Source organism: Macaca thibetana, chromosome 19 (genome assembly GCF_024542745.1).
Source record: "Macaca thibetana thibetana isolate TM-01 chromosome 19, ASM2454274v1, whole genome shotgun sequence".
Classification (NCBI taxonomy): Eukaryota; Metazoa; Chordata; class Mammalia; order Primates; family Cercopithecidae; genus Macaca; species Macaca thibetana.
Genome location: NC_065596.1, coordinates 38,334,889 through 38,353,352, shown reverse-complemented (window position 1 = coordinate 38,353,352; position 18,464 = coordinate 38,334,889). Strand labels below are relative to the sequence as shown.

The 18,464-nt window shown below is 49.8% G+C and overlaps 1 protein-coding gene across 4 annotated transcripts; it reads right to left on the bottom strand.

Moving 5' to 3' along the window:
- Positions 1–2,511: 2,511 nt before the first annotated feature.
- Positions 2,512–15,868, bottom strand: ZNF135 (zinc finger protein 135). Of its 4 annotated transcripts, none has more exons than XM_050768591.1 (5): positions 15,800–15,867; positions 15,087–15,153; positions 13,504–13,630; positions 11,700–11,795; positions 2,512–8,495 (listed from the first exon to the last, which is right to left on the bottom strand). In XM_050768591.1, the coding sequence occupies exons 2-5, from the start codon at positions 15,117–15,119 to the stop codon at positions 6,775–6,777; spliced, it is 1,977 nt and encodes a 658-aa protein (XP_050624548.1). In that variant the 5' UTR covers positions 15,120–15,153; positions 15,800–15,867; the 3' UTR covers positions 2,512–6,774. The 4 variants fall into 4 exon arrangements, with proteins under 4 accessions (XP_050624548.1, XP_050624550.1, XP_050624547.1 ...); XM_050768593.1 differs by having other exon boundaries at positions 15,087–15,148; positions 15,800–15,854; XM_050768590.1 differs by lacking the exon at positions 15,087–15,153 and having other exon boundaries at positions 15,800–15,868.
- Between the last annotated feature and the right edge of the window lie 2,596 nt (positions 15,869–18,464).

Genomic DNA, 18,464 nt, shown 5'->3' with positions numbered 1-18,464 from the left:
CCCAGCTAATTTTTGTATTTTTAGTAGAGACGGGGTTTCATCATATTGGTTAGTCTGGTCTCAAACTCCTGCCCTCATGATCCACCCGCCTCAGCCTCCCAGAGTGCTGGGATAACAGGTGTGAGCCACCGCACCTGGCCCTAGAAGAGTAATTTCTAAGTGCAGTTCAAGAAGTAGAATGCAACTGTTGATTCTGTTGCAACTGTATAAACAGTGGGCATTAGCTGTCAAATCCTAGCAAAGAAAGTATAGAAATGCAAATAGCAGTTGTGTTAGGGTCATGAAATTATGAGGACATTTATTTCAGTTTTTGGAATTCCTTTGAAAGTTACGCACTTACAGGGCTTTTTTTTTTTCTTTTAGACAGAGCCTCGTTCTATCACCCAGGCTGGAGTGCAGTGGCACAATTTTAGCTTACTGGAACCTCTGCCTCCCAGGTTCAAGCAATTCTTTCACCGTGGTGTCCTGAATAGCTGGTATTACAGGCGCCTGCCACCGTGTCCAGCTAATTTTTGTATTTTTAGTAGAGATGGGGTTTCACTATGTCAGCCAGACTGGTCTCAAACCCCTGGCCTCAAGTGATCTGCCTGCCTCGGCCTCCCAAAGTGCTAGGATTACAGGTGTGAGCCAGTGTGCCTGGCCATGGGCTTTTTTTTTTTTTTTTTTTTTTTTTTTTTTTTTTTTGAGACGGAGTCTTGCTGTGCCCCAGGCTGGAGTGCAGTGGCGCGATCTCGGCTCACTGCAAGCTCCGCCCCGCCGGTTTCACGCCATTCTCCTGCCTCAGCCTCCCAAGTAGCTGGGACTACAGGCGCCCGCCACCTCACCCGGCTAATTTTCTTGTATTTTTAGTAGAGACGGGGTTTCACCGGGTTAGCCAGGATGGTCTCGATCTCCTGACCTCGTGATCCGCCCATCTCGGCCTCCCAAAGTGCTAGGATTACAGGCTTGAGCCACCGCGCCCGGCCGGCCATGGGCTTTTATAATAAAGTTCATTTTTCACCATTTTGAAAAGAATTATCCCAATTATGTAAAAGTTAAAAACACACAGATTCAGCCGGGCGCTGTAGCTCACGCCTGTAATCCCAGCACTTTGACAGGCCCAGCTGGGAGGATCACCTGAGGTCAGGAGTTCAAGACCAGCTTGGCCAACATGGTGAAACCCTGACTCTAGTATAAATACAAAAAAATTACCCAGGCATGGTGGTGCGTGCCTATAGTCCCAGCTACTCAAGAGGCTGAGGCACAAGAATCGCTTGAACCCAGAGGTAGAGGTTGCAGTGAGCCGAGATCGTGCCACTGCATTCCAGCCTGGGCAACAGACTATTCCTTTTGACATCTCAGTGTATTTATGTCTCCCAGTCATTTTTCAGGGTATGAGATGTGAGTATAATGTGTTTGGTATATATGTAGTCTGCGTACATTCTAAGCACGTCTCTTGGGTGTCATGAAAAAATGAGTGAGGTGTTTGATGGGCCTCGGGAATACCCTGTGGACTTCCTTCAGGCAGATGCAGAACAGGACAGGGTGATGTGCTTTTGATGCAAAGAAAGGCAGATACTCCATTCTGCCTACCCTGAGCCCAGTGAAAAGTCAGTGATTTATTAATAGCTGTTCCTTCAACCTAAGAGGCTCCTGGGATGGGGCCACACTTGGGAACTATGGGCTTCGCAGAGGAACCGCTTCAGGAAGTTTGGGCACAATTCTCACTTGAGGCTTCCAGGCTTTGGGTGATTACGGCACAGAATCACCCAGTGCCTTGGCGTACAGATTACCAACCCCCCTCGGACCAACCAAAGCAAGCTCCCAGGTTTCACACCCTCCACCTTCAGGTGGTTTTCACTCACATCAAAATGGGAGATCCACCACCCTTGGCAGTGCTGGGTTCTGTCTTCCCTGTGTCCATACAGAAGTCTCCAAGACGAGGGTTGCTGGAACCAGGGGTCAATCCAGATTTGTTGGGCCTGAGGCTCACACATGTGCAGGGTCCCTCTTCAGAAGAATAATTCAAAATTACAAAGATAAAATTAGGTGCTTGGTCTTGAAGGGATCCCTGAAAGTGAAGGAACTAAAGTTTCAGCTTACTTTCATGGCAAATCCACAAAGCCAGAGCCGCAAAACATAGTGCAGGCCAGCCTTCCCTCAACCCGAAAGAACCTGAATTTGTAGAAAGGTTCCCAGACGTCTCAATGAAATGAACAGCTTTCCAAAGCCCAGCCTCCGGCTGACCAGGTAGCTCCTGAGAGACGGGCTCCTGAGGGACCAGTCACATGCGATGGGGGCAACTGCCAGGGAAATTCGCTCAGTGACAGGGTGGCTTCTGGGACATGGGAAATCTAAGCTCCCCAGCTCCTCACCAAGGCCACTGGGACTGCAGAGGTCTCTCCAGCTATGGCTATGCCTGTCTTTTCATAGAGGTTTGCCCTGATGCCATGGTTTTAATGTGACGTCTCTCACCCCATTCACCAAACACAATAATCCTCAAGTTGTTATCATCTCTGGCTAGTATTCATCTTATCCCTTTTTTTTTTTTTAATGAGACAAAGTCTTGCTCTTGTCACCCAGGCTGGAATGCAGTGGCACAATCTCAGCTCACTGCAACCTCTGCCTCCCAAGTTCAAGTGATTCTCCTGCCTCAGCTTCCCAAGTAGCTGGCATTACAGGCGCCTGCCACCATGCCTGGCTAATTTTTGTATCTTTTAGTAGACACAGGATTTCACCATGTTGTCCAGGCTGGTCTTGAACTCCTGACCTCAGGTGATCCACCCGCCTCAGCCTCCCAAAGTGTTGAAATTACGGCATGAGCCACCGTGTCTGGCCCGTCTTATCGTGTTTTCTCCACTATGACTCACCTTGTTTTTCTTTTGATGACCTGCTTTGCCTATCTTGCCCACTAGCTTGCAACCCACATAGGGCAAGGGGCATTTTCTGTGTGGTCTACACTTGTTTACTTTGGGCTCAAAGAGAAGAATAAACTAATCAATTCCTTTGACCCTGAGGACTTCCCTTAAAGCCCTCACTCTCCTAAAAGAAACATAACTTTGGGGGCGAGTGTGTTGCAGAAATGCGTGGAGCATGGTGGAGTGGTGGCTCATGCCTATAATCCAAGTGCTTTGGGAGGCCAAGGTGGGAGGACTGCTTGAGTCTGGGAGTTCAAGAGCAGCCTGGATAGCATAGTGGGCCCGTCTTTACAAAAAATAAAACATTAGCTGGGCATGGTGGTGCGTGCCTGTAGTCTCAGCTACTAAGGAGGCTAAGGCAGGATTGCTTAAGCCCAGGAGTTTGAGGCTGCAGTGAACTATGATCACACCACTGCCTTCCAGCCTGGGTGACAGAGTAAGACCCTAAGGATTTAAAAAAAAAAGAAAGAAAAAGAAATGCATGGAGTGGCCTTTGAAGGCAGGAAAATCTCCCAGCAGAAATCTAAATCACTGAGTTCGGATGTGGGCTAGAGCCAGCGACGTGTGGTTTCATGGTGTCACTCTTGGCTTCTCCTAAGGATAGCTAAAGCTTTGACTACCTCCTCTCTATATGAATGTGTACAGTATCTAAATATATACGTCTGTGCGCTGCTATATAAAGTATGTGTGTACTATAACAAAGAGACTGTCTTCAGAAACAGCCTCTTCTTTTGGGCATTGAATAGGCATGACAGTTTTACAAGTGATGCAAATGAATGGATATTTTACATACACTTTATACTTTGCCACATGCTTTGGGATTCCAGGAGCTCATTTAATCATCACTGCACATTGAGAGGCAGGTAATTTACCGGTTGTGTGTGTGTGTGTGTTTCTTTTTTTTTTTTAAGTCAGAGCCTCTCTCTGTCACCCAGGCTGGAATGTAGTGGCGCAATCCTGTTTTACTGCAACCTCTGCCTCTGGGGTTCAAGTAACTCTCCTGCCTCAGCCTCCCAAGTAGCTGGCAGTAAAGGCAACCGCCACACACGGCTAATTTTTTTTTTTTTTTTTTTTTTTTTGTATTTTTAGTAGAGACAGGATTTCACCATGTTGGCCAGGCTGGTCTCAAATTGCTGACCTCAAATGATCCATCTGCCTTGACCTCCCAAAGTGCTGCGATTACAGGCGTGAGCCAACACACCCAGCTTACCAGTGGTGTTTCTTTTTTTCTGTTTTTGAGACAGAGTCTCGCTCTGTCACCCAGGCTGGAGTGCAGTGCAGTGGTGCAATCTCGGCTCACGGCAAGCTCCACCTCCTGGGTTCACATCATTCTCTTGCCTCAGCCTCCGGAGTAGCTGGGACTACAGGCACCCGCCACCGCGCCCAGCTAATTTTTTTGTATTTTTAGTAGAGACAGGGTTTCACCATGTTAGCCAGGATGGTCTCGATCTCCAGACCTCGTGATCCGCCCGCCTTGGCCTCCCAAAGTGCTGAGATTACAGGTGTGAGCCACCGTGCCCAGTCTTTTTTTTTTTTTTTTTTTTTGAGGTAGGGTTTTGCTCTGTCACCAAGGCTATAGCTTCAACCTCATGGGCTCAAACGATCTGTCCCACCTCAGCCTCCTGAGTAGCTGGGACTACAGGCATGTGCCACCATGCCTGGTTAGCTTTTAAATTTTTTGTAGAGATGGTATCTCGCTGTGTTGTCCAGGCTGGAGCACAGTGGCTATTCACAGGCATGATCCCACTAATGATCAGCATGGGAGGTTTTTTTTTTTCTTTTTTGAGGTTGAGTTTCACTCTTGTCACCTAGGCTGGAGTACATTGGCACAATCTAGGCTCACTGCAACCTCCACCTCCCAGGTTCAAGTGATTCTCCTGCTTCAGCCTCCCAAGTAGCTGAAATTACAAGCATGCACTGCCGTGCCCAGCTAATTTTGTAATTTTAGTAGAGATGGGGTTTCACCATGTTGGTCAGGCTGGTCCCGAACTCCTGACCTCAGGTGGTCTGCCTGCCTTAGCCTCCCAAAGTGCTAGGATTACAAGTGTGAGCCCTACCAGCATGGGAGTTTTGACCTGCTCTGGTTCACCCCTACATAGGCAACCTGGAGGTCATCATATTGACGCTGAACTTAGTGTGGACACCCAATCAGCAGAGCACACTACAGCCCAGAACTTCTGGGTTCAAGTGATCCTCCTGCCTCAACCTCCCAAGCAGCTGGGACTAGAGGCAGGTGCAGCCACGTCCGGCTCTCCAGTGGCTTGTAAATGACAAAGGCATTTATCCCAAGAGGCACTCCACAATCATACTGTGAAGCAATATTGGAAGACTGTCTGCAACATGGTTTCCCCAAGAGAGAAATTTCAAGTAACTGGAAATTTATATCCCAGCATTGGGATTAGAAAAATCAAATTGATGGATGTAACCACAACTGACAGCTGATAACCAAAAGCAGCCAATGCAATTTCTTTTTTTTTTTTGAGATAGAGTTTCACCCTTGTTGCCCAGGCTCGAGTGCAATCTCAGCTCAATGCAACCTCCATCTCCCGGGTTCAAGCGATTCTCCTGCCTCAGCCTTCCAAGTAACTGGGATTACAGGCATATGCCACCATGCCCGGCTAATTTTGTATTTTTAGTAGAGATGGGGTTTCTCCGTGTTGGTCAGGCTGCTCTCGAACTCCCGACCTCATGTGATCCTCCTGCCTCAGCCTCCCAAAGTGCTAGGATTACAGGCGTGAGCCACCGTGCCCGGCTAGCCAATGCAATTTCTAATGAGGGCAGCAAGTCACCGTTTAAAGGTTATAGTTGTCAGAAAGACTGCTATTTGTGGACTTAGGCTTTAACAAAATGTTAAATTGTATGAAAACAATGAAAAAGCAGTTTGAGAGGATTAACTTGAACATTTCCCAAAAAAGATGAATCTTGCAAAACAGAAGTTTCTAACACGAATTTGCTATTGCTTATAAGATGATGGTTTAACAAAGGAAAAATCTTCCTTTTTGTAAAACAAATACCTGTGTGTTCTAACGCGAGTTCTGCAGAGAAATGTAGAGGGAGAACAGAGTAGCAAAAGCCATCTCAGAATCAGTGAGACTCTATGGAAGCAACTTTACATTTTAAGTCTTCCCATACAAAGCTTTTCAATCTCATTGCATATAAAGATTAATTGCAAAAATAATGCAGGGATAACTAAAAACCTGTTTATAGTACACTGATACTTTGTCATATGGAATTCCAATCGGTGACTGGCTGGCATGTACCCTGATCAAACAATATACACACAAACCAGACAGCTTTTTACTGAGACAGTCAGTATCCATAGTGATTCCATAAAGATGCCACTCTCATTTCTGGAACACTCTGCCATATTGTCATTTGGGAATATCAGAGTCAACCTGCACCATTCATAAGCACTTTCCCCCCACAAAACGTGATGTGCAACAATGGCAAATTCTGACTTCATTTGGTTCTTGTACATATGAAAGGCATTTGTTGGGTTTCTCACCAATCTGAACATCTCTGGTTTGGAATATGGTGAGTCCTTGGACAAAAGCTTTCCCTGAATCCACTACACTTGTTCCATTTCTTTTTTGTAGGTTCTATAACGTAGCACTAATGGGCATTCGAGGGTGAACGTCCTGAGTGCTGATTATCTTCACATTTCCCTACTATTTGGATGCAGGGATGGACGACCTAGAGCTTGGTGGTCCTATGGTCATTTCCCATCAGTGTGAACTCTCTGAGGGTGTCTGAGGGAAGTGCTGTGTGAAAAGGCTTGTGTATGAATATACATTTCTCATGTGTATGATTGGGTCAAATCTGGAAAGGGATGAGCTATGGCTTAAGGTCTTATGTCCCCAGCACATGTGGAATGGGTTTATCCAGTGTGAGTTCTCTGGTGCTTGGTAAGGGAGGAGCTGTGTGTAAAGGCCTTTCCACAGTCCCTGCACGCGTACGGCTTCTCTCCTGTGTGGATCCTCCGGTGCTGAGTGAGGTGGGTGCTCTGCCTAAAGGACTTTCCGCAATCGTGACACTCATAGGGCTTTTCCCCAGTGTGCGTCCTTTCATGCTGGCTGAGCGAGGAGCTGTGGCTAAAGGATTTCCCACACTCATTGCACCCATAGGGCTTTTCCTTGGTGTGAATCCTCTGGTGTTCGATGAGAAGGGAGCTCTGGCTGAAGGCTCTGCCACACTGGTTACATTCATAGGGTTTCTCTCCTGTGTGGATCCTCTGATGCTGAATGAGGGGAGCAAGCTGGCTGAAGGCTCTGCCACACTGGTTGCATTCATAGGGCTTCTCCCCAGTGTGGATTCGCTGATGTTTGGTGAGGGATGAGCTGTGGCTGAATGCTTTGCCACAGTCATTGCATTCATAGGGCTTCTCCCCCGTGTGGATTCGCTGGTGTTGAGTGAGGTGTGTGCTCTGCCGGAAGGCCTTCCCACACTGACTGCACTCGTAAGGCTTCTCTCCTGTGTGCGTCCGCTCATGCTGGCTGAGCGAGGAGCTGTGGCTGAAGGTCTTCCCACACTCGTTGCATCCATAGGGCTTCTCTCCTGTGTGAATCCTCCGATGCTCAGTCAGGAGTGTGCTCTGGCTGAAGGCTTTCCCACACTCACTGCACTCATAGGGCTTTTCTCCTGTGTGGGTCCTCTGGTGCTGAATCAGTGGGGTGATCTGGGTGAAGGCTTTTCCACACTCATGGCACTCGTAGGGCTTCTCCCCTGTGTGGATTCGCTGGTGTTTGGTCAAGGACGAGCTGTGGCTGAAGGCCTTGCCACACTCACCACACTGATAGGGTTTCTCCCCAGTGTGGATTCGCAGATGCTGGGTGAGGTGGATGCTTTGCCGGAAGGCTTTCCCGCACTCGCTGCACTCGTAGGGCTTCTCGCCTGTGTGAGTTCGCTCGTGCTGGCTGAAGGAGGACCTAAAACTGAAGGATTTCCCACATTCGCTGCACTCATAGGGCTTCTCGCCTGTGTGAGTTCTCTGGTGCTGGATCAGTGGGGCAATTTGGTTGAAGGTCCTCCCACACTGAGTGCATTTATAGGGTTTCTCCCCAGTGTGGATTCTCTGGTGTTTGGTAAGTGCCGAGCTGTTCCGGAAGCCTTTTCCACATTCGTGACATTTGTAAGGTCTCTCTCCTGTGTGTGTCCGGTGGTGTTCGATAAGTGCTGAGCTGTGACTAAAGGCCTTTCTGCATTCCTGACATTTGTAGGGTTTCTCTTTTACACACGTTTTCTGTAGAACATTTAGGTCTGGCTTCTCCCTTTTTCCACGTGTTCCCCACATGTGGGGGCCTTGTTTTTCAGGAGTCATTGGTTGATGTGGGAGATCAGGGTTCAGACTTACATTTTCCCCAAACCCATTCCTCTGCCACTGCTCCTGAACAGGCGTCTTCACAGGCGTGAAGGCCGCCGGCACTGCCAGGCTCTCCAGGCTTTCACAACTCCATTCCCAGTGGTCCTCAGTGTCCTCACCCCTGCAGTACCACAGACTATCCCACAGGAATCTTTCTACCAAGATGACACTGTTGGATATTTCTTCAGAGATGCCTTGTTTTAGAACTGACAGTTTGACTTTGGGTCTAGTTTCCAAGTCTGAAAGAAGCAAAAACTGGAAATGTCCCTTAATCTCTGTTCCAGGGCAAAAGTTTGTGGTGAGATGGGAAGAGGAAGGATAAAACTAGTGATTTTGAAAGGTTCAAGGTTCAAGTAGCTTTGACCATTTAAAAATATAGTTTTGCAAATCAGGAAAGGAAGAGAGGGAAACACAGAATAAGGAAAAGGAAAATAAGGAATAAGGAAAGGAAGTGGAAAGAACAGAATAAGGAAAGGAAGAGGAGAGGGAGCAAAAAAACAGTTGGCACAAGAAATATGAATGCAGTCTGTGAGGGGAGCACAGAGGTGGGTGCAAAGGGGATGCCCAGGAGAGAGCACTACAGAGGCACTGGACTTGGAAGGAAAAGTGTGGCACCCAGGCCCCAGCTACAGTGGCCTCCACGATGCCAGGTGGCAACAGAAAAAACGGTGCTGCATGGAGAAAGCTGGCTGACACCCAGCTTCTTCCTGACAGCATATGCTGTTGTACCACCTCACTCTAGATGTAAAGGAACCTATCTGCTCCCCACAAACAGGAATAGCTGCAATGTGCATCACTAAGAGGAAGATAAATGACCCGTGGTGTATTACAGTACTTTGATTTCGTCCATTTCACTAACTGGGAACCCCTTGAGGGTAGGGGTTTCTGTCCACCTTGCTTACCACTGTATCTATAGCCCACAGCAAGAGCTCAATATACATGCTTAATGAATGAACAAATGCACTCCCTCCTCCTCCTTCCTGGCAGGACTCTCTTTTTGCTCTGGTACCCAGCCCTCTCTGCACAGCAATGACCTGGCTGCCTGCTGCCCCTACCCTGACCCCACAGTGGCCGAGAGGTGTGATGTGGGCACCTTCCCCATATTGTTATGTTTCAGTGAAAAGTTCAGTTAAAAAAAAAAAAAAAAAAGTTAAGCCAGGAGTGAATGGCAGAATAGTGGCTTCCCAAAATGCCCACATCCTAACCCTAGAACCTGTATGTTTCCAATTACATGGGAGGGAGGAATTAAGGTTGCTAATCAGCTAACATTAAGATACAGAAATTACACTGGATTATCCGGGTGGACCTGTGTAATCACAAGGGTCCTTAAATGGGGAAAAGAGGCAGAAGGGTCAGAGTCAGAGTGAATATGATGTGTGACTTGACCAGGGCTTGCTGACTGTGAAGATGGACAAGGCCATAGCCAAGGAATGTGGGTGCCTCTAGAAGCTGAAAAATGCAAATAAATGGATTCTTAGCCAGGCACAAGGCTTCATGCCTGTAATCTCAACATTTTGGACAACTGAGGCGGGAGGACTCCTTGAGCCCAGGAGTTCAAGACATGCCTGGGCAAAATGATGAGACCTTGTTTCTACAAAAAATAATAAAAAAATTAGCTGGGCATGGTGACACACACCTGTAGTTTCAGCTACTGAGGAGGCTGAGGCAGGAGGATCACCTGAGCCCAGAAGGTCGAGGTTGCTGTAAGCCATGATCATACCACTGGACTTCATCCTGGGCAAGAGAGCAAGATCCCATCTCTTAAAAAACAAAAACGAGAGAAAGAAAGAAATGGATTCTTCCCTTCCCTAGAGCTTCCAGAAGGAATGATGCCCTGCTGACATCTTTATTATATCCCAGAGAGACCCATTTTGGACTTCTGATCTCCTGAACTTTAAGATAATTTGCTTTGCTTTATGCTACGAAGTTTGTAGTATTGTTGACCCTTGAACAATGAGGGGGCTAGGGGCACTGACCCCAGTACAATAGAAAAATCTGCGTATAGCTTTTGACTCCCCAAAAACTTAACTACTAATAGCTTACTGTTGACCATACTGATAAAATAAATAGTTAACACTTTGTTTTCTTTGAGACGTGGTCTTGCTCTGTCACCCAAGCTGGAGAACAGTGGCGTGATCTTGGCTCACTGCAACCTTCACCTCCTGGGTTCAAGCAGTTCTCCTGCCTCAGCCTCCTGAGTAACTGGGACTACAGGCGCGCACCACCATGCCCAGCTAATTTTTTTGTTGTTGTTGTATTTTTTTTGTAGAGATGGGGTTTCACCATGTTGGCCAGGCTGGTCTTGAACTTCCAACCTCAAATGCTGCCTGCCTCGGCCTCTCAAAGTACTGGGATTATAGGTGTGAGCCACTGCTCCCAGCCCTTAGTTAACACATATTTTGTATATGTGTTATATAATGTGTTCTTAAAGTAAGCTAAAGAAAATGCTATTTATAAAAATCATAAGGAAGAGAAAATATATTTACTATGCATTAAATGGAAGTGGACCACCATAAAGATCTTCATTCTCCTTGTCTTCACAGTGAGTAGGCTGAGGAGTAGGAGGAGGGGTTGGTCTTGCTGTCTCAGGGGTGGCTCAGGCAGAAGAAAATCCATGTATAAATGGACTCACACAGTTCAAACCCATGTTGTTTAAGGGTCAATGGTAACTTGTTGCAGGAGCAGCAATAGCAAGCTAATATATTGCGTAAGGGCTGACTCTTATTGATGTGGAGGGACCCTACCGTGACCCTCTCCCACACTGGCCATCCCTCCTGGACTCTGGTGACAGGCCAGTCTTCCCATCTGATGCCAATGGGAAATTGACTGTCATTAGACTGGAATACTTCTGCTACCTACCAATCACCCTACAGGCACATGGCAGGGCCCAGCCTGGATCCACTGACCCACAGACACATGAGTTATAAACAATTATTTGGTTTAAGCTACTGAGGTCGGAGTGCTTTTCCTATGCAAGAGCTGACTGATGCATGACTTTGGGCCTTTGCACCTGCTGTTTCCTCTGCCTGAAATACTACTATTCACTCAGACTGCCCCATGGCTCAGGCTTCAAGTCACATGTCACCCCCTTGGAGAGGCTATCCCTCATCTCTCTGCTAAAGTCTCCTCACCCCCATCCTAGTCTACCTCATTGCTCATTTTCATTTTCTCAGCATTCATCACAATCTGTAATCATCCAACTCATTTTATTATTATTATTTTACCGATTTATTGTTTGTCTCCCCGACTCCCTCACCAAGAATGTAAATTCAGTGGAGATGAGGACTTGGTGTCGTCACTCACAGCAAAATGGGTGCTCGCTAAATCTTCACTAAGGCTGAGTAGTAAATTTTCTGTGAAGAATTAGAGAACAGCTGCAGAGCGAGAAACCAGGAAGCAAGCATGGACAGGCTTCTCTCAGCCCCAGAGGGCTCCCATCTCACCTGGGTACACGCCTGGGGGAACTCCAGAGTCCACTGCCCGTGGCTCTGCCTCTTGCTCCAGCAGGGAGATGACATTCGGCTTCGGTAACCAATGTCCTACTCAGGGAGAGACCCACAGAGTGAGCATTTGTATCCCAGGACCCTTCCTGAGCCTCAGCCCATTCCACCTTTGGTCTTCCAGGTCCCAGATGGCTGGGGGCCCCTGAGTGACTTCAGCTGTCATACCCACAGCCCTGGATGTTCCCCAGGGACTCATTCCCCTACTCTCAGTCCCTGACCCTACCCCTGCTTCTGGGGTGGACATGTGACCCAGGCCTGGACAATCAGAACTCTGGTTCCTCCCCTGCCCGCTGGCAACAATGATCACTGTGAAGAAGACCTGGCAGCCAAACCAGGACAACCCTGGGACACAGACCCTGTCTTTTCTGCTGGTCTTGGTCCCAAGAAAGGCACCTTGGCAGTTGTCTTGTCACCTCCAGAGAAGCCTCTCTGGAAATGAAGCCAGAAAGAGATTACTATGGTCTGAATGTCGGTGTCCCCCTAAAATTTAGGCTATGCATACTGGCTTATGCCTGTAATTCCAGCACTCTGGGAGGCTGAGGTGGGAGCTTTAGCCTAGGAGCTTGAGGGCAGCCTGGGCAACACAGCAAGGCCCCGTTTCTACAAAATTTTAAAAATTAGCTGGGTGTGGTGGTATGCACCTGTAGTCCCAGCTACTTGGGAGACTGAAATGGGAGGTTTACTTGAGCCAGGAGGTTGAGTGTGCAGTAAGTATGACTGTGCCACAGCACTCCACCCTGGGCAAGAGAACAAGACCTTGTTTCTTAAAAATAAAAAAGGTTCAGGCCGGGCACGGTGGCTCACGCCTGTAATCTCAGCACTTTGGAAGGCTGAGGCAGGCAGATCAGGAGGTCAGGACCATCAAGACCATCACGGCTAACACGGTGAAACCCCATCTCTACTAAAAATACAAAAAAAAAAAAATTAGCCAGGTGTGGTGGTGGGTGCCTGTAGTCCCAGCTACTCGGGAGGCTGAGGCAGGAGAATGGTGTGAACCTGGGAGGTGGAGCTTGCAGTGAGCCGAGATCACACCACTACACTCTAGCCTGGGCAACACAGCAAGACTCCATCTCAAAAATAAAAAATAAAATAAATAAAAAATAAATAAATAAAAAAGGTTCAAATGTTGGAACGTAATGTGACAGTGTTGAGGTGGGGCCTTGGGGAAGTGATTAATTCATGAGGGCTCCACTCACGAATGGGATTAGGGCCCTTATAAAAAAAGCTTGAGAGAGCTCCCTTGCCCCTTATGGCATGTCAGGATACAGGAAGGAAGTGCCATCAGTGAGGAGCAGGCCCTCACCAAACACTGAATTTGCTGACACTTTGATCTTAGGCTTCCCAGCCTCTGGAACCATAAGCGACAAATATCTATTGTTTATAAATTACCCAGTCTAAGGTATTCTAGCAGCCCTAACAGACTAAGACAGAAGTGCAGAGGGAGGTGTTAAAGAAGGAGGGGCTCCTGACAGCTCTACAGAAGACCCTGTTCTACCCTGGGATTCTGTAGTCTTGAGACCCAGTATGTTTCTCTGCTTCTGTTGATTTCAGGTTGAGTCTGAGACTTGTTGATATTGGTCCTAATTGATATTTCCTACATTAAAACAGTCAGGTTCCTAAAGCCCAAGACATACAGCCCCAGGTGTTTGCTTTTAAAGCTCCATCCTATACCCATATTTAACCTAGTAGACTCAGAATTCATGTCAGGGACAGACCATCAGATAGGGCATGGGTATGGCCTTACCCACAGAGACCAGAAGCCTGAAGGTGTCCAGCATCACATCACGGTACAGGGTCCTCTGGGCAGGCTTCAGCTGCCCCCACTCCTCCTGGCTGAAGTCCACCACCACGTCCTCAAAGGTCACTTGCTCCTGAAACATCACACGTGTCCTCAGCAAGCCAACCCTGGCACTGGCTGTAGGTGGGATAGCTGGTGAATGCCAGCCAGGCTGGGTCGGATGGAGTTCTCTTTGGTCTGGGGTTTTGGGTCAGGTTTTTCTGTGGGGCCTGGATGGGGGCCCTGCTGATGAGGTGGAGGATCTTAGAATCTAAGGCATCATTCCCATTTCCAATAATTTGTCTCTTGAAATAAGAAATGGTGCAGAGGATAAACAAAGGAGTAAATAATAATAAAGGAGTGGACCAGTCCGGCATGGTGTCACATGCCCGTGGTCCCAGCTGTTCAACAGGCTGAGTGGGGAGGATCACTTGAGCACACAAGTTTGAAGCTATAGTGAGCCGTGATTGCATCACTGCACTTCAGCCTAGGGGATAAACAAGGTTATAAAGCTAGTAGCAGCAAGTCTAAAGACTGAATCTGAGGGTTTTTTTTTATTTTTATTTTTTTTCTGAGACGGAGTCTCGCTCTGTCGCTCAGGTTGGAGTGCAGTGGCGCGATCTCGGCTCACTGCAAGCTCCGCCTCCCGGGTTCACGCCATTCTCCTGCCTCAGCCTCCCGAGTAGCTGGGACTACAGACACCCGCCACCACGCCCGGCTAATTTTTTCTATTTTTAGTAGAGACGGGGTTTCACCGTGTTAGCCAGCATGGTCTTGATATCCTGACTTCGTGATCCGCCCGCCTCGGCCTCCCAAAGTGCTGGGATTACAGGCGTGAGCCACCGCGCCCGGCCTGAATCTGAGTTTTTTAATTTTTTAGAGACTGGGTCTCGCTGTCATCCAGGCTGGAGTGCAGTGCCACGATCATGGCTCACTGCAGCCTCCAATTCCTGGGCTCAAGCAATCCTCCCCCGTAGCTGGGCTTATGGATACAGCTACGAGCCACCGCACCAGTCCCCTTGTATGGGTTTTCTGACATTCCCACAGGAGGCCGGTTTCTTTCGGGGGCTTATGGGTGGGGTTAATGTCATCATAAAAAGGCGAGTTCCGCCCCCTTGGCCTCCAAGCCGTCTGAGGAAGCGGCACTCGATGCGCCATCTTGGAGCGCAGAGCATGCGAAGGCCTTCAACTTCAGACTGCAGAGTCAGGGCACCTACAGTTGTCTGACATCACCCAGCCTCAGGTATGCAATGACGGCCGCACAAACATAAAGCCCACTCAGACCGGGACCCGTGCCCGCTGACCGCCAGCGCAGCGTGGGCAGAGCAGAGGCTGTGGTTGGGGAGCCTGGCGCGGACTTCAGGAGGCCGGGCGTGCAGGCAGAGGCCGAGCACGAGCAGAGGCCGGGCACGGAGTAGGGGCCTGGCGCAAGGAGGCGGCTACGCGCGAGTAGGGACGGGGTGCAAAGAGGAGGCCGGGTGTGAGGAGGCCGCGCACGAGAAGGAAGCCGGGCACGAGGTGGAGAACACGCGCGAGGCCGAGATTCTCACCGGGTCTGTGGAGACGCGCAGCCCAGGGGTCATGCCCTGGCTTCTGGCAGGAACGGCTGGCCCTGCTCTGTGGGAAAGGGGAGGTGAGCAGCTGGGAGGCCGAGGCGGTGCTCAGGTCCCCAAGCCGCGGAACTGCGCCAGAGCCTAGCTCCGTGGAGAGCCCTCCAGGGCCCCGCGTACCCGTTTAAGCGCCTGCTGTGTGTGGGGCGGCCCCCCGCGCGGGGAAGGGCAGCCTAGGGTTTCCCCACCTGTCTGAGGGAAGCTGAGGGCCTGGCGGGTGCCGACACATGCCTGCTGCGCAGACTCTGGGCCTTAACGCTACAGTGACAAGGACCGGGTGGTTGCGGTCCCCTGGCCCTGGGCATTGTGCCTCACTTTCCCTCTTCTATCAACAAGGGTGGCGGCCCAGTGCCCGGTGTAGGGCAGCAGTGGGGCCGGGGGCGGGGCGCGCGTTCCCTCAGGGGCTGTGGGAGCAGCTCCAGTACAGCTGAGCGTTGGGCCCCGCCCTCCTCTCAGACCAGGGATGCCTCCCAAATCCTGTCCCCGCCAGCCCCGAAACGGCCTTCCCCAGGCCCCGGGCAGCAAAACGGACTCCACACAGACACGCGCTGCTGGAAACTCGCCCCGCCAGGGCCCCAGGAAGATCCCCGGACCCCTGCACCCGGCCCGGCCCAGCCTGGCCTCCCCTCCCCCACCTCGCCGGCCTAGCTCACCCGCCTGACGGCTAGACAAAGGCCGCGGCACCGGCGGCCGACACTGCGCCTGCGCGCGCCTGACTCCATTTCCCGGAAAGCCGCGCGCGCATTTCCGGCCGCGGGTCCCCACGTCGCTGTCCCCCTTGGCTTTGGCGGCCTCTCAGTGCTGCTGGAGCTGGAGTCACCGGGCCTGGTGAAACAGGGCGCGGGAGGTGCCTGGGCATCAACGCGAGATCGGGGCCACCTGGAACGCCGTGAGCTCCCGGCGCGACCACACGGGCTTTCGTGTTGGAAACTCCACCGTCAGCTTTGTTGCTGCAAACAAAGCAGTGGTTTTTCAAAACACATACTTCAAACCAAAGCATTCACCAAGATCGCACGCACGGGAGTCTTTGCATTTTCCACACTGAGGCAGCCCTGGAGACTTCCTGTTGTATTTATTACATGGTTATAAGGAACATAATGTGCAAGACACTAACAATTATGACGACTTCGGACATTGCTAGGTAGTCAAAATTGTGCATTTGAACAGCAGTATAATATTCAAAGCTGGTGTGTTCTCGCGGACATGAAATGAATTGTCATTTTTTGAACATTCACCAAAGCCTGCCAGGCGCTAGGCCCAGGTTCAGCAGCACACAGTAGCGAAGCCCCCATTCAAGCGGGCTTCGTTTCACCAGCATACATCACACGTGCATGGAGCAGCCAGGCGAGAGGAGCTTGGAAAGCCAGGGCTGAGCCTTGTGCTTTTGCCCTTTTAAGAGAGGACTGATTAATTCCAATCAGCCTGGGCTTGGGAACTGTATTTGAAGCTGCGGAAAAGTTTTAAGACAGGGGCATTTTTTTTTCTTTGAACTCTGAAAACAGCAGAGAACACAATACGAATTCTCATACCACACACAGACACTTGAAAAGATTTAGCTGGTTGACACATAAGTTAAGACTTTAAATGTCATAAGCCCTAAAACAGTGGCAATTATGAAGAGATATAATGGCTCAAAATCATAATGCACTGATGTAAACAAAGCAAAGGCAAGCTTCTTGGCTTTTAAGGGTGTCCTGTACGTTCCAAGAGCTGTAAAGCCCCACATTAGTGACCGTCACACTGAAAGCCAGCCTGCTTTTCACTCTACTGCAGTAAAGAGGCTTTCCATTGTACATAAAATGCCATTTTTCAGTTCTCTCACTCACAAACCCAAATGCCACAAAACATTTTGTGTGTCTATGTTTTTCTTTCACAAAATGTATACTCTTTTGTCCCCTGCCCCCACCCCACCTCCTCCACCCGTTTCCTTTTACTGGATCAAAAGGTATGAACACACAACTTATGGTGAAGTCTTTTTCCCAAGCGGTCTGATAGTCCTGGTGAGAAGCTGTCGGTGGTGCCACACTGAGCTTGCTCAGCCCTGATGGTGGCCAGGCGGCCCTGCCCAGCTCCCTCACACTTGCCCCTCTGTTTCCTTCCTCAGACCTTCTGATCCTCGGTTTTTCTCAGCCAGGTTTCTAAACCGTACATGCCAGCAGGGGCGGGCTCGTTCTACAGGGGCAGGTGCTGCTTGGCTCCAGCCAAGTGGGGTCTTGCAGACTGGTAAGCCCAGCGTCCCAGGTCTGGATTTCTCAAAAGAACCCAGAGAACGTGATTTCTGTGTGAAATCTCTTGATTTTTAAAAGCTGGTAGGGATTTCAAAGGCTTTAATAACACTACCAGTCAAATAAGACGAGCTGGAGGCTACTCCGGTGCCGCCCTTGCTGTGGTCTGAACCTCCTGCTCTTTCATAACCACTGGCTGGGCCCTTCTCAGCTCCTTCTTGGCTTCCTGTCCGAATCTCCAAGCAGAGCATTGCTGGTTGCCTCTCTGTGTGGCCTGGGACAGGAACCCCCACCATGAGCAGGTGGGCTGCACATCAGTGCAGCTTCCAAGCAATCCTGCAATCACAGCATGGATAGCAGAACTGTGTCATGCTTATGTTAATGTTTAAAAAGCTAATCTGTTCAACATATACATTTAAAATATACTGTGACAGTTACAGCTCCCTGGACATATTTCTCCCTTAAAAAAAAATTTTTTTTTGAGAGCTTCAAAACCTAGCAGTGTCCAGCCCTCCTCTGACCCAAGAGACCCTGGCTGCCAGGGAGAAAGGTGACCTGTGAGACTCTAGTCTTCCAGAGCATTAAGTGCCCAGGGCTGGGCTCACAGCTCCTGTGACAAGGGCTGGAGGACAGGAGACTGGGGCACATTATGATGGGGGTGTTGGGGTCTTTGGGGAGTGCTGGCAGAGGAAGGCACAGGGTGAGGGAGGCGTGCTGAGGTGCTGGGGCTTCCACAGCTGGGGTGAACCTAAAGAGAAGAGAGAGGCTAGCTTTGTGTCTCACTGCAGCTCAGGCAGGGTCTTGGGACTGGGCAAGTTGGGCGAAGAACACCACGTGGTGGCTTTCGAGAGTTGCGGCAGCTGCCACAACTGCTCCAGGGCCCTGGGCCACGTCCTTGCTTCTGTCAGCTAAGGTGGAGTGCGTGAGAGTGGCCCTCCAGGAGTGGCCCACCTCTCCTCAGAGGTTGAGGGAGGCTTCCCCGGCTGGAAACTGCAGCCCACAACAGTGTCTGTTATCTCCACAGGGACTTCCCCTCACTCATTGAGTCATCCCTTCACTCTGCAGGGCCTGTTGTATGCTGAGTGTGGTCAAG

Bases quoted from the DNA above. Each gene is read 5' to 3' on its own strand.
- ZNF135 (XM_050768590.1), bottom strand. From the start codon at position 15,868: ATGGAGTCAGGCGCGCGCAGGCGCAGTGTCGGCCGCCGGTGCCGCGGC. The intron at 11,796-13,503 runs GTAAGGCCATAC...CTCCCTGAGTAG, and splicing joins CAGGCTTCTGGTCTCTGTGG to GACATTGGTTACCGAAGCCG. The intron at 8,496-11,699 runs GTGAGATGGGAG...TGCTTCTTTCAG, and splicing joins TCCCCCAGGCGTGTACCCAG to ACTTGGAAACTAGACCCAAA.